At 37.9% G+C, this 15829-nt stretch overlaps 1 protein-coding gene across 1 annotated transcript in view; it reads left to right on the top strand.

Moving 5' to 3' along the window:
• Positions 1–15829, top strand: part of CLSTN2 (calsyntenin 2) — a 390590-nt gene that overhangs the window by 106725 nt on the left and 268036 nt on the right. Inside the window, exon 4 of the mRNA XM_069974229.1 lies at positions 8509–8526. Coding sequence (XP_069830330.1) covers positions 8509–8526 — 18 coding nt within the window. The remainder of the gene's footprint in view (positions 1–8508; positions 8527–15829) is intronic.

Genomic DNA, 15829 nt, shown 5'->3' with positions numbered 1-15829 from the left:
TGCTCCGTGCTCAGTCACTCCTAACAGCCCCTCCCCTCTCCATAGCCACATAATGGAGACAGAAATCCTGCTTCATTTGATGTGAGGGGGGAGGCTGGGAGATTGCTTTTTCACTACAGAAGGAAACTATTTTAGTACATAAAACCTGTTACAGAGTTTCTTAAAATCGCTTGTACTGTTGATATTTAATGTTTTCAGAAAAATGACCCTGAAGTGACAGTTACGCTTTGAATAGAGGAAGCCAAGGTTACTGTAGGTTAAAGTGAAGGGATCTGGATAAACATAATTAAAATATCCATTACCTTTATTTGATTGTTGTACAATTCAAAAATCCAGAATGTTTACCTATTACACATTTGTGCATTTCCACTAACCTAAAAGGCTTAGTGACATCCTTGAAGTGTAAGCATTCTTTTACCTTTGCCACAGGTTTTAGTGCCGACAGGTGGAGAGGATATTCTTTGTATAATCTCCAGCAACCTGAGCAAATGGTTTTATAATGGCCGCTTGAGAACTAAAAGACACATTTATGTGTTGTTCCCTTATATGTAACGACAAACAATAAATATTTTGTATGATTCAAGGTAAATAGCATTATACAGCTGTATTTTCATAATTATGGTCATATAAAAGGATCATGATCATTATTTACGGCCATATTTATCAAAATACGGCCACATTTGCACCTCAGAAAAATGCTGTGTGAATATACCCTGTATGAAACACTAAGGGGGAGATTTATCAAAGGGTGTAAAATTTAGACTGGTGCAAACTGCCCACAGCAACCAATCACAGCTCAGCTTCCAGCTCTGGTGAAAGGAAAGTGGAGCTGTGATTGGCTGCTGTGGGCAGTTTGTACCAGTCTAAATTTTACACCCTTTGATAAATCTCCCCCTAATTGTCTTGTACTAGTAAAATGATGCTTAAGAAGCTTTACGTTGTCCCTCGGAAAATAGATAAATAGCTTAAAAAATAAATTAATAAAAATAAAATATAAAATATAAATAAAAAATCTAAAGTTTATATCTATCTATTGAAATGCAAGGAGTGAAAAACTAAATGAATTCCCAAATGTACCTTGCCTTTAAGGAATTAAATTATGATGAGGGTTATATTCTCTACTGTTCTCTTTTTCAAGAACACAAGAATTGTAGAACTGACACTTCTTTTGCTCTTGCTGCCAATCAATCCTTATTCTGAAGACTTTTAATCACATTTTTAGCATCAAATGGCCAGGGAGTGAAGAAGATTTCCAGAAATCGAGACCTTGCGCCGTGTACTGATGTCCTCTGTCTGGAGGCCACTCTTCTCCCTCCTCCCCCATGGTTCCTTCTACAATAAGTCATTTTGTTCTGTGGACTATGATCAGTGATGCATCATGTTTCATCTAGCGGAGAGCTATGCTCAGGGTTAGCTGTTAATGACAGCGCTCTCTGCCAACTATTTTGTATTCTGTAATGAGCAACAGGATAAATTATTTCAGTTCTTTGCCAGAACAGTAACAATACTACTATGTTACCGATGTCCTACAGCTCACTGTGTTACAGAGCCAATTCATTTCCACATTTGTAGTAGAGATAATTTAAATGATAGCAAAAGCTGGGAACACTAATATCAGGTCTCAGCTGGAAGCACGCTTGGCCCCTGGAGTTCTTATGCAGTACTGTACATACTGTAAGATGGTGACAAACACCATGCTGGGGATTGTATCTGCGTTCTGTATAAAACAGCACATACGCTCATAAAACAATACAAAATCCTCATTTCAGAGCTTTTCTTTCACTTTAAGACTTGTCTTAGACTGAATCTCCTGCTGGTGAGATATATTTAGCTCCATATCTGTCTGCGCTTCTATGTTCTATGTCTGGTAGCTGTTTCCAAAACACCACTTATTCAAAAGCAATAACTTATTCTATTACCAGACAAAATATACTGTATAATTATTGTATTATAACTATTGGTGGTTTGTATTCAAGGAATTGTCTTTATTTTTTTTTTTTATTTTTTTTTATTCTTTCTGTATTTTTTTTTTTTTAGCAAACTATTATATTACACTTTATAATATTGCATCCATAAAATAGCCAAATTACATTTAAAGAAACCTTGATGAAAGGTTGGATAAGCTACAGATAACAATACTTTCTTAAAGCATACTTGTCATTGAAAGAAACTTTGACGTGTCACAGGGACATGTTAAAAATTTTGATTGGTAAGGGTCTTATTGATAAGACCCCCACTGATCAGAAAAATGAGTGTTTCCATGATGTTCTTTCCGGGGTTTTTTTTGTTTTGTTTTGTTTTTTAATGTTCATTATTTCGCTGTTTGGCCGCCTGTTAGTGCAATAATGGCTGTTGGTACATTATTCTAGTTTAGTGGTCATCGCCTGTGTCCACATCCTATGACTTTTATGTGAAATAAACATTGGCTGAGGTGAATTTTGGTCAGTGCGGCAAATTATCTCTACTTTTGTATTTTTTTATTCAAGAGACTATGGGGGAGATTTATCAAACTGGTATGAAGAAGAATTGTCTAGTTGCCCCTAGAAATCAATCAGATTCCACCTTTCATTTTTTAAAGAATGAAAGAGTTGAATTTTGGTGAGTGACACAAGTTATTTCTACTTATGGATATTTTTTTTTATTCAAAAGACTATGGGGGAAGATTTATCCAACTGGTGTAAAGTAGAATTGTCTTAGATTCCACCTTTTATTTCAAGAATCTGTGACAATTCTACTTTACAATAGTTTGGTAAATCTCCCCTATATGTTTAGCTTCTGACTACAAACAGCCACTTACTGCAAATAACACTTAACTACGATAAAGGACCACTTTGTTAGTTTGTGAGGCAGAAGTCCAATTGCTAGAGATATGTTAGCATTTTTTCTTTCTGTTTGCTGAAGCCATCTTTTCTGCCGCCATACTGGTGTAATGTTGCTTCTTAATTAACATTTCAACAACTGACAAACAGCTGTCACTTTGCTTTTAACAGTGCTTATCGAGAAAGTGACAGCTTTATCATCAGTTTCCTGGTGTCATAAATATGACAGCTGTAACATAACAGAGGCAAATGCTATACGTTGTAAAACTTTAGAGTGTAACAGTCATTATAATTCCTTTAGTACAGGTAGCATACATGTGAAAACATAAAACTTTGCAGTAGTTCTTATTAGGGTAAATTAGCATCCCTCTCTTTCCTGCACCCTGCTGTTCATCTTTTCTCGGCCTAGAGGCTCTGTAGCAAAACGATGGAGGGCTGGGGGGGGGAGGAGGTATCAATGCTTACACCAGAAAACTAATGTATAAAAAAGAAAGTCACAAATGTGCAAAAATGGGTCTTGAGAAAGAAATTATTATCTTTTTTTATACACCAGAAAATTGATTTGCAAGCTTTGATATATTCCCCCCCATGATTTCTGGCTACATGCATCTTATATAAAACTGCAGCTGCCTAAGGAGTTAATAAGATTTTTTTTATCTACTTTTTGCAATGAGAAGCAGGCTCAGTATTTGCAGTCCAATTTAATTTGATCATTTATGCCATGCTCACCAAATGGGTTGGACTTAGTACAAAGGGTGAGACTTAGTGAAAATCGGTCTGGCCACATTAACTCAGACGATTTATTAAAACTCCATTAGGATTAAGAGCACCACTCCTGCTCTTATCAGGCATTTGTGGCTCATCCTATGTATATAGCTTACAATTTTAGGCCGTAATACACCGGCCATTCTGTGACCGGGTCATGTCACAGAACGGCCGGTGTCTGTAAAAATCATCCCGGCCAGTACTGCATTACCGGCCAATTCACTATAGCACACAATGGAGAGTGAGGCCAGAGTCACACTCTCAATTGTGTGAACAGTTAGTGGTGACATGTCAGTTTGTACACTATATGTATACACTCTGGCCAGGATCTTCTCTGACTGTAATGCAACGTGAAATTTCTTGTTAGCTTTAAATTATAAATACGCTGTTAACAATTTACTTAAAGCGCAACTATAAAATATTTTGACCATTCAGTTTTAGTTAGCTTAGGTCATGATAAGACTTTTTGCAATATACATTAATAACCTAAAATGAACAGTTTCTTAAATACATAAAGCCAAAAGTCCCCTCTGAGCTCTCTTTGCCTCTGACTTATTTCTGCATTCCTGCTGGACACGACCCCTCCCTTTAAATCTGTACTTAGTGTACAGACTCTGACAGGAGGATCAGATAACAGCCCTGACACACACATAAACAAAACCTCCTCCCCCCCTCCCCCCCTCCTAGCAGCAGGTTCTCCCCCCTTCCCTCACAGAGGTGACTGAGCAGAGCTGAGGGTGTTGTGTGTGAGGAGCAGCGCAGGGGAAGAGCTGGATGGAGGCACAAGTGTATCCAGTGCCACCATGACTTCAATGTACTGCATGAGGGAGAGTGGGTGAGTCACTGAGGGAAGGACTACAAGTCCCAGCACATTACAGCTGTAGTTCTTCCATAGTACATATAGCACTCACTATCAGATGTCTGCAGCAGGTGCCCCCACCTCCATGGCTGACATTATCCTACAGTGTAATGAGAGCAGATGACTGTATCTAATCCCACTGTGTGTGATACTCTCTGCTGGGGCTCTGTATCTAATCTTACATTGTGATACTGTATGCTGGGACTCTGTCTGATCTTGCTATGTGTGATACATCTGCTAAGGTGCTGCTCAGTGAATGGAAGGACCCAGCCAGGGAGATAAGGGATAGGCCACGCCCACTTTCATGCAGCCAGGAGAAAAATTCATTTATTCTTCTGAGCCAGAGCCATACAACTGGGGATATCTCAGCGAATGCACATGCTATCAACGCAGTTTAGGGCTCTTTTTAAAGGGTAACACGTGGGCTTTTTATTTTAGGAATTTCATTTTTTGCCTACTGAAATTATAGTTACGCTTTAAATTCATCAAATGTTTTTTTTTTTTTTTTTTTTTTTTAATAAGTTATGACATGCAATGGCCAATTGCTAGTAAAATCTGGTATTTGTCATCACATGGATATGGTCTCATCTACATGTGGCAGTCATAAAATATGTATGCACCTCAAGAACAAAAAACAATCATCAATTATAGAACCTTAAAAATATTCTTTATCCACAGCAGTGTAAATATTGCTACCTCGGGGATTGGTATTCACCTGTGTTACTAAATAATACCACTATACATTTACCTAACACTACAACAATACGGTTACTAAACAATACCATTTTGCCTTCACTAAATAATACTACTATGCGCTTACTAAATAATATTGCTACACCTTCACTGAATAATATTACTATATTGTTACTAAATAATATCCAAATACTATTACTATACAACCATAATATTACTTAATAACACTGAAAAAATATCATGCAGTGAAAGTATAAGGCTATGTTCACACAACTGAAGTTGTGTATTAATCACGGCCATTGTTGCCAATTTACAACAAAGGCCGTGATAATACAAAGGTTACGTGCAGTGCAGTCTGAGGGAATCCCGACCAGAGTTTATACACATAGGGGACATTTATTAAGTCCGGCGTTTTTTACACCAAGCTAACAAGTGTCTCTGTAGCTCCGGAACTTAGAGGATTTATGTAGAGGCACACTGCACAAAGGGTAGTCTCCTGGAGCTGGAGACTAACCATTGTACATTGCCATTTATATCGGGAGTTGGCCCGACTTTCCTCCGTTCTTCATGGTGCATGGTGCTTGATACCTGCGTATACAGGGTGAGCTGATTTTACATTTTTTGTATAGAGGCACACTGTGCCGCATCCAAATTCATCACAAATGAAGATCATCCAGCCGGTACTGCAGTACAGGCCAGGGTGATCTTCACTGACACCGGATGTTTTGTGACCCAGCCAGGTCACAGAATGGCCAGTGTTTCACGTAGTGTGAACCCAACCTAAAGGTGTTCTTTAGCGGAATCTTTTCACAACATTTTTCCTGTCCATTTTTTTTAAATGTCACCCGTGCAAGGACAGCTGTTGTTACACTATCCTAGTTTAGGTGGACCGATTGCTATTTGGGTGTGTCTTTCATTGAAAAATCCATTGAGTTTAATAGTAAAGACGATGAAAAGACGGTAATAAAAGAAAAGCTGTATGAAATACTAAAAAATAACTTTGTCCGCTAATAAATGTCATGATCATTATTTTGACATCCGTCATTTGTTACACAGTGTGCATTGGACGTCTGTCATTCCATTGATGCCAGTGCATTCCATTGAGGTCAATTAAAATATTGTAATGACGGGCGCCATTTTAAGAAAAAGTGAATGCCTTTTCTCCTTTTTTTTTTTTTTTTAACTTAGTAAGAACATAGCCTTTGTAGTATTATTACAAGATTCTTAGTGAGAACAGCCATCTCAGAGAACACCAAGACAAACCTAACTTTATTTCCTTTCATCTAAAGATAAGTGAAACAAAAGTGATTGTAATTCTGTTTTTAATAACCTAATCACTGATATTAACACTGTCACAGTGTTTCAGCCGAACGTATCCCAGTCTGTTTGCATAAGCGCATCTCTAATTTCTACAGTTAGATGAATATTACAGCTCTAATCCAGCATTTTAATTCAATGCTGCATCTGCCAGCATTGCTTGGTGATGTATAGTTTATTCTGTATTACCCAAAACATATCAGTATTCTGCAAATAAAGGTTTGTTCAGATGCTTAGATTTTTCTTTACATAATAATTTGATTAAATTCATTATTCTATGCTGTCTTAGCATTTTCTATTCTACAAAGTTTAATGAAAAAGAATATCTTGGTTTTTCAAATTACCTTCTATGGAAATTCTGGGTTGCTAGCAGGGAAGGGAAGCACAGCTACCTCTTTGCAAAAAACAGCACCACACCTGTCCTCAGGTTGTAAGTGGTCTTATAATTCTGCTTATTTACTTTAGTGGAATTGAACTGCGGTACTATAAATATATATATATATATATATATATATATATATATATATTTATTTTTTCCCCTTTAAGAAACAACCCTTCATGTCCATTTGGTACTGCAGTTTACCAATGTTCACTTGATTAAGAAGTTGTATTCCAAGACACAACCCAAGAGCAGCGTTCCTACATGAAAAGCAGATTCGTCTAATCTCAACCCTTTGAAAGATAATAACTGAGCACAGGTTAGCAAATATTTACAAACTGTCCCTTCCATTGATTCTCCACAATGTGATTTAATTCTATCATCTCTGGTATGAGCCAAGAACATGTTAAGCGTAGCCGCACTTGTTTACATTTCACATGACATGTATGTTTAATGACTGTTTATTAAATTAAAAAAAATCTGCTGAGTTGGCTGGGGGAAAAAATTAATATCATTACAGATTTCTTATGTTTAACGTCCCATGGCCTCTGAAACTGCATGTAAAATGAATTGTTTTAATTGAATTACTTTTTTTTTTTTTTAATGCAGATTACTACACTTATCAAGCTACTTTCCTGCTCCACCCTCTTCCCTTGCAAACCTGTCAGTCACACTGCTCATTTATCTCCAAACAGATCATTGTTAAATGACAGTTACCCATAGAGGTTTACAGAGAAGGGTAGGGCTGATGGGCAAGGCAGAGGCAGATACACAGAGGTTTATGTTTTAGTTTGTAGTAAGTTTTATATTTGACCTCAGTGTTTGGTTCCCAACTTGCTCTGCCCAGTAATACTTTGTAATGTCCTTCATGCTGCTGCTACTTCCAATGGAAAACTATAGGAATATAGGGGAGAAGTGTATTGCAATTCAGCATATGGGCCACCTCATAACAGCTAGTGACCATTCATGATCCCCATGGAGTATGTATATGGGAAAACTGTAGGCAACACGAAAAGTTATAATATGTATAAAATAAGGCTATCCCTTTATATATACAAACATAACCAAAAATAAATTAGTAGATCCACTACTGTTTAAAATAATCTACTCTTTTGTTTTTGGAATTGCAGTGAGCCCCATGTAGATCCATGCAATTCATCAGAGGGTGAGCCAGATGTTTGTATTTTATATAAACATGACAGTTGATGGGCAACTATAATATAATGTAAGTTTATGTAACTATCTTTGTCACACCCATAGAGAACAGGAAGGGAGGTCAGCTGCACACTTTTCACTTATACTGACCGGTTTGTGGTCTAAACACTCAGATCCTGATCAATCAAAACTTTTGGCATGTCATAACCATGTGTCAAAAGTTTATTACAGTGACAGGTACACTTTAAGGTTTAGTGGGATCAGCATAACATAAGATATGGGGATTTATGTGGGATTTATTATTATAACAAATAGGAGAATCCAACTAAGTAAATTTTATATAAAAATTCTGAGCCATCTGAAGATATGTAAGACCCTACGTAATTTTTGAGTACCCTAATATTGCTCTGTTCAGTATAGAACCATAATATAGTCCAGTGCAGGAAGCTTGACTAAATGAGTGATCACGCATAAACAAAGCAGCAAATAATAGGTATAGCTCTATTACGTTACAGCAATAGTAAAAGTTGAAAAGAAAGGTGGGATCATATCTATAGCAACTGTGGTTACTTTTCTATTCTTAACAACAGAGAGCTTAGTTCATTTACAGAGATTAGAAAAATTATAGACAAAGAGAAAATAAGAATACATTTTATTTTGAAGACCAAAACAGGGGTGTCTAAACCTCGATTGTCTACTCCTTAGATCAGAGATGGGGAACTGTTGGCTCTCCAGCTGTTGCAGTACTACAATTCCCATCATGCCTGGAGAATTGAAGCTTTATCTGTCCAGGCATGATAGGAATTGTAGTTTTGCAACAGCTGGAAGGCAGAAGGTTCTCCATTCCTGCCTTAGATAATGGTGCTTCATATTGCAGCTTCCATTTTAGTAATAAATAAAAAGCATGGATCTATTTGATATTTTCTCCAGCTCATCGCTCACCATGGATAGGGCTGGAGATTAGAAAGTGGTTGTGATGAAACATATACAAAGGGATACAAAACATATTTTTTACTTCGTAGAAATGACATTTGGAAACATTTAAAAAGTGTATGAAAGATTTTTCTCCTTTGTGCTGTAATGGGTTGTGATGTGTTTTTTTGGCAGTGTAATTTGTCAAGCAGAGGTTATATTTTATGTATGAGACCTCCCTTACTATCTGGAGAGAAAAGTCATCTTCTGAAGCAATTTCACTTTTTTCCCACGCATTTTGTGCTCCATTTCTGCATTTTGTTCAGTGTTCTTGTTTTAGAGCAGCAGAAATCCCACTTAACCCCCCATTGGGAAAGCACAGCAAAATGATAGCAGTTATTGGCTTATTAAAAGTGAATTTGGCATTTTGTAATATTCCTTACAGATCACATTGGCATTTAGTGCTTTAAAAATGGAGCTTGAAAGCAGTTTCCCCACAAAGTTACCATAGCAACTCCAAAAACGTACCTTTCTTCCTTCATGAATTATTGCAATTGCTGAACGGTCTCCATTTTTAACGTCCCCAGACACTAAAATAAGTAAAATAAATATACAAACTGTAATGTGTTTAACTATTCCTTTAACAACGTTCAACAATGAGGCCTGAGAGAACACAAACTTTGCAGACTTACATTACCAAGAAGCCATAATTCCACAGAAAATATACAAAACCGATCTCACCTGTAGAATTGGCCCAGCACCGTAACCATCAAAAACAGGTTATTTATTAGATTCACATACCGTATAAAACTGACTTAGAAGCATAACACAAATTCCAATGCATTTCAAACAAAATAGTCTTTACTATGAGAGTAGAGGGTCTCCTTGACACTTTAAAGTTTATATAATTAAACGCTAGTGCTATGCAAGTAACTCTTTTTGTACCTCAGCCAATGGAACAATGACAAAAGCCTTAGAAGAACACCCGCCCCCAGAATATATATATATATATATATATATATATATATATATATATATATATAATACTTCCTGCCATCAGAGGTCGAGGCATGATGGGAATTGTAGTTTTACAACAGCTTGAGATGCATCCATTTTACACTCTTGAGATGCATCCATTTCAGTAGCTTCCCTTCAAACCAATATTCAACCTCTAAAGAGCCAGTAGGTGGCACTATAGAGTTCTTTAACTACTCAAAATTAGCTACTTTACACAGATAAGTCTTAGTGATGCATGCCAGGACCAGATTTACATGGTATAATTGTATAGAGTGACATACAACATGTACTTTGCTACCCTTAAGAAATTACCTCTATTTACTCTCCAGAAGGCCTGGGATGTAGTTAATGGACACAGGTTTATTTTATATGGCGTAATTATCCCCTACATTACCTCTCATGTAGATCTGACAAGTGCATTTTGATGGTGCTTTTTGGTGATTCAAAGATCATTATCTAATGTATCTAATTTTATCTGCCAGCTGTAATTCACGTTCTATATTGCTGACACTGTTGACATTTGTTCCAAGTTTTTAAGTAAGTGGGGAAAGGTGGTCATCTTGTTGTTATCACGGCTGCAAATAGTGATCATGAACATTATTTATGGCCGTGATTACAACGAGATGGCCACCTTTCCCTGCTATGTTACCGAAGTGGGCACATACCCTTAGATAGCTATTAGATCAAGGAGACACATTACACCTTTTATACGTTCATCTGTGCTTTCAGTATGTAAAAAATGCTTTTATTTCCTGGTGTAAAGTGTCAGTAAGGCTATCTCAAGCCTCTGAAGTGCTGCTGGGGGGGTGTAAGGTCTTCTCTGCTTGATTATTATCAACTAGAAGCTGAAGCACAAGCAGGCTCAGGAATAGGAAAAGAACAGGAAGGTATTATAGCCTGTAGCAGTTCAGGGGCCTGGGATGGCATTTTAGGGGGCTGGGATAGCATCTTAGCTCTAGAACCCAAGACAGATATATGAAAGGTACAATGTGTCTTCTTGATCTAATAGCTATTTAACAGTGTCAGCAGTTTGCAATGTGAATTACAGCTGGCAGATCCACTTTAAGGCCATGTTCCCACTATGGGTATACACTTCGGCAGGGATTCCATAGAGGGCAGCACTACGTAAGTTACGTAGTAATCCCGGCCGTTGTTGCAAATCAGAAACAAGGACCGTGATTAATACGTAACTTACGTAGTGTGAACATAGCCTAAGGCTAGATTCAATGTGTGCACGGCCCTGCCGCAGTCTCTGGTTGGCTGTGCTTGACCTCCACGAGCCTCAGATGTGGCTGGATCATGAAGCAGGTACTTACATACGAGCATGTAATCACATTGGAAATGACAGGCGATGTATCCAAACTTGCAGCATGAAATTTGCTGCGGATACGTCACATGTAAATCTAGCCTAATGATTTCTCTTTAAATGACATGAATTGTACTATGAAAATTACCACTGAAAAGCATAGTTTGTGTAGCTTTTTAAATATGGTAACAACTTACCACGGCACTCAATAATACAATGCAACAAGAATTATGTATGTGGCACCAACTAAAATCTGACTGAGGTTGTTCTGAATCCAAATCATACGGGTGTGAATGGACCCTACAGCTCCTTAGTACACAGAGGACTGTGACATGACACTACACCTATAAACATACTTGTTTAGTCTGATCTGCTGAGTTCTTTATAGGCTGTTGGCCTTTAATAGATGAGAATAATGAGTTGGCACAGTTTAAATACACATACAGTTAGCAGAAATAAGGGTCGGTATGCGTCTGCTATCTGGTAAAAATGCTGGTCCAAGCAGAAATGTAATGAAATATCTTTTTTTAGCAGCTTTTGGTTTTGTGCTTATAGCGTTTTACTGTTATCCACATTAATTGGAAATGTTAATGAGTAAAATCAGACTAACAATATTACTATGTGACATTTATCCACACTCACTGTAATATAGGAAATGCAGACGTCTATATTGCAGGAATATTTTAAATACTGTACTTGTTGTACAGAGACTTCCAGTGCAGGCACAGAATGCATTCATGTAACTAGCCTCTTATAATTTATTACTTATTTACTGTAAAATATGTGTACTCTTACAGCGCCCACTCCAGTGATAGCAACAGGATTGTCTCCTTCCGGTCATATTTAATGAGAATAATATTTTAGGCAGGGGGGAACATAATAAGGAACAACTATTTACGTCTCCCCATCAATCACTGTGCCAGGATGTCCAGGAACCCTGCCGAATGAAATTTTGATGTTATCACAACTTGGGCGGAAATGTCCGACCCGGCTGATGGACAACCCCCTCAGCCAATCAGTGACTAGCTGAGCGGGCTGTAAATCAGCAGAGTCATGATGCCAGCACATAAGAAGATCCCAGAGGCCATTGAGATTCCGGAGCAGCGAGCCGGCGCTGAACGGCACAAGGATGGGTGAGTAGGGGTGGTTATGTCCCTTGTGCAAGAACAGTAAATGAGTCCCAATTTGTGTGAATTGTATTACAACTCTCAATATGACTTAATAGTGTGTATGGCCCCCATGTGCCAATATGCACTCCAGATAATGTTTTGATATCAGCCCGACTCCCCGTATTGCAAACCCTGTTGATTTCTTTAAAAATGTTTTTGGACGGTCCCTCTTTAAGCGTTTCCTTCAGAGCAGTGGATAATATTAGGTACCTTAAATTATCTGTTGTTCACTCTGTTGTGCTAACAATGATGTTTTCTGAATGTAAAACTTACTCAAACTATCTACAAAAGTAAAACAAATTGTTTGCAAATTTGCTCATTTATTATGTAGATTTAAATTGTGTGACTTGTGAAATAACACTTTAACAATAAGGTGTTCAGAGAGACGTCATATTGCACAAGAAGTGCCTATTATTGAAGTGTAACATATTAGGCTAAATTAGGAATGGTTCCGCTATGGAACATGGCGGGGGGGGGGGGGGTCTGGGATACATAACAGGCAGAAATGAGCTCCACTGGAAACAATTGAGCGCATTTTTACAATACACAGTCATGTTGCTTCAGTAGAAACATGTCTCATGATGAGTCTATAATATTATAGTAATTAGCGTCCTATATTGTCATTGTACCAGCAGATTATACCACACAGCTTCTGCACATGTCTCACTATCAGGCTGAGGTGTAATACCTCTGACTGAATCTGTATCGCAGATGTCTGTGTGGTGGATGGTAGAAATATGGAACACGTTTATTACTATGTCACATTTACTAGTAAGGGATAGAAGGCTTCTGCGGGAGGTAGAATGGTGAGATAACAAGCCGTGTTTAATAGGAATATATTCTCATATGTATTGCATGAGAACATAAATTAAGGAAGCTTCAGACAATGACAGGACTATTTTTCCAACATGCTAAAATATCCTTCATATAAGACTATTACTGGCTGTTGTGATTAATGTAAGCAAGGCAAGAAGCAAATAAAGGGCCTTCATGTGCTGAGGTGTCTAGAGGAATGACATGTAGCTGTAATAGACTCAATCTTCTTCCGCATAATACATACAGGCAGTCGAGATATGCAAATATCTGTTGTTAGAATTATGTTACTATCATATTGGACACATGTCGACATGCTTACACAGTACAGCAGTCCTTTGTTTCATCTTTCCTGTTATATTAGAACAAAGGTACATGCAAATTAGACTGTGAGCAAGTCATAATATAGAAATTGGACTCCTGTAAGAAAACTGACAGATTTTGATTTCAGCCTATTATAACACTTAGTTCTTTAGACTTATAATAACTCTGCTTTACAGTAGATTTCTAAACTTAGTTTAGCTGATGTGTTCTAGCAAAGACGGCATACCCATGATATTAATGAGAAGAAGCCTAGAAGTTCAGAACTAAAATGATTTTAGGTAGTGGTATGTTTCAATTATACAAACACAGTAGCTCTACACTAAGCTCATTGGTGGGCAATGGAGGGCAATTAGGTTTCCCACATTAAGGGTATGTAAGATGGCCACCACGTTAACTGCCCCACCCCAGCGCACTGATTGGCTGAGCAGGATATCCAGACACCGGGAGCCCCCGAAGCAAGTCGGAGCGCAGTAATGTACGTGGGCCAGAGGGGGGGTTAACGGGGTGGTCTTCTTACATACTCGCAGTGAGATGTCAATCCCGCTGTGAGTATGGATTCTCATAGAAACTACAGGCAATGGTTTCGCAGTGGATTTCGCTGCAGATTAGCTGCGAGAAATCTGATGCAGATCCGCCCTGTGTGTTTGTGCCCTAAGGCTATGTTCACATGGTGTATAAGAAAAAATGCCCTAATAACGTCTGTTGTTTTAAAAAATATTGGACATTATTTGCAGAACGACAGTGGTTGTTCTGGAAGACGGCTGTCATTTTTACCTTGTGTAAACCTGACCAAACAATACACTGAAAATGCTAAGACGTGGTTAATATAAATATTTAGAATTGCAAAACTACTCTAGAAAAAAATAAAAGAAAATTAGGTTCTTAGCAAACCATTTGATCAAATGAAGTGCACCATCCCACCATTATAGAGTGACCCCAGACAGGTACAGACCATACATTGTACACTGGTCTCTCCTGGGCTACACATTCTGGGCATGTAAAATTCAAATATTTTCACTATGTGGATACACTTTTGCTATGGCTGAAATTGGGCATGATGGATTTCAGCTACCCCACTCTTTTGTTCTCCGAGAGATGAAGCATCACCAGAATGGTCTGTCAATGGTTGACCCCTCTCCTCTTACCTTTCCCAACATGTGAATGTTCTGTCATGTGTAATGTTCATGTGTATGTGGAGATAGCTCTTAAAGATGGACAGCCACCATTAAGAGCATGGCAGCACAAGGTTGCTGCTCAGTCCTAGAAAGCATGTGCACACTGTTTCATAGCTCACTGTACCAAATGGAAAATCATGTCAGGGGAGGTGGAGGCCTCATGGTAAAAATGATTGGTAACCAGTTAGAATGATTATCACAGCCAGATATAAGAAACATTTATTACACAATTCCTTATAGGATGCCAAATCTGAAACTCCTTTACAATTCTTATTGTGGCAGCCTGTCTATACTTTAGTATCATCTAATGGCCAACAGAGATGCTTCCTGTTAAATCCTTCATAGGTCTTTAATGATGTTTATTTTTTATTTTTTTTTACTTTTTATTGAAACATCAGTAAAGTTACAATGCAAAAAATCTTTCTCCTCTTTCTTCTACTGCTACAGTACACAAGGATGATCACCCCTTTCCACCCCACTTAGTCACCTTATAATAGACTATGAGGCAGTGCTGAATTAAACTGGTAGGTGGTACGTTGTTGACATGAAGCTTTTAGATGTAGAATAAAAGGAAAAGCTTTTTTTACAGCATTTTGTATAAAATCTCATGGCTGCAAAAGAACCTATAAGCAGTGAGGAAAACACGATCTTCTACATGCCTGTATCAAGCAAAATATAATAAATATGTGAAATCAACACCGTGCTTCATTTTCTTCCTAGGGCTAAGTTCACACTACGTGATTTTACATCCGTCATTGCTGGCGGCTGTCTAAAAGACTTCCAATATTTGCAGATGACTGCCGTCTATAATAATTGTGATCATTTTTGACTGCTGTCAATATCTGACGTATTTCTGACAGCCATTGGCAATGATGGCCGTAAAATCCCATATTGTGAACTTAGCTCAGGTGTTTACTATACACCATGTCAACAAACTAAAGTCTAGGTTAGATATCCTTAACATGTAATTGGCCAATTATAGGCCACTACAGCCGATAATTGCAAGGTGTAATAGGTACTGTTAAAAGGCAACGATCAGCTCACATGCACAATGTCAGTCAATAGTTTTTTTAACATGTTAAAAAAAATTGCAAAGATAACGGCAGTCTACTGGCTGTCACTCCAT

The sequence above is a fragment of the Dendropsophus ebraccatus genome, chromosome 6 (assembly GCF_027789765.1).
Source record: "Dendropsophus ebraccatus isolate aDenEbr1 chromosome 6, aDenEbr1.pat, whole genome shotgun sequence".
Classification (NCBI taxonomy): domain Eukaryota; kingdom Metazoa; phylum Chordata; class Amphibia; order Anura; family Hylidae; genus Dendropsophus; species Dendropsophus ebraccatus.
Note: the sequence above shows the minus strand (reverse complement) of the source record. Positions and strands in the feature narration are given on the sequence as shown.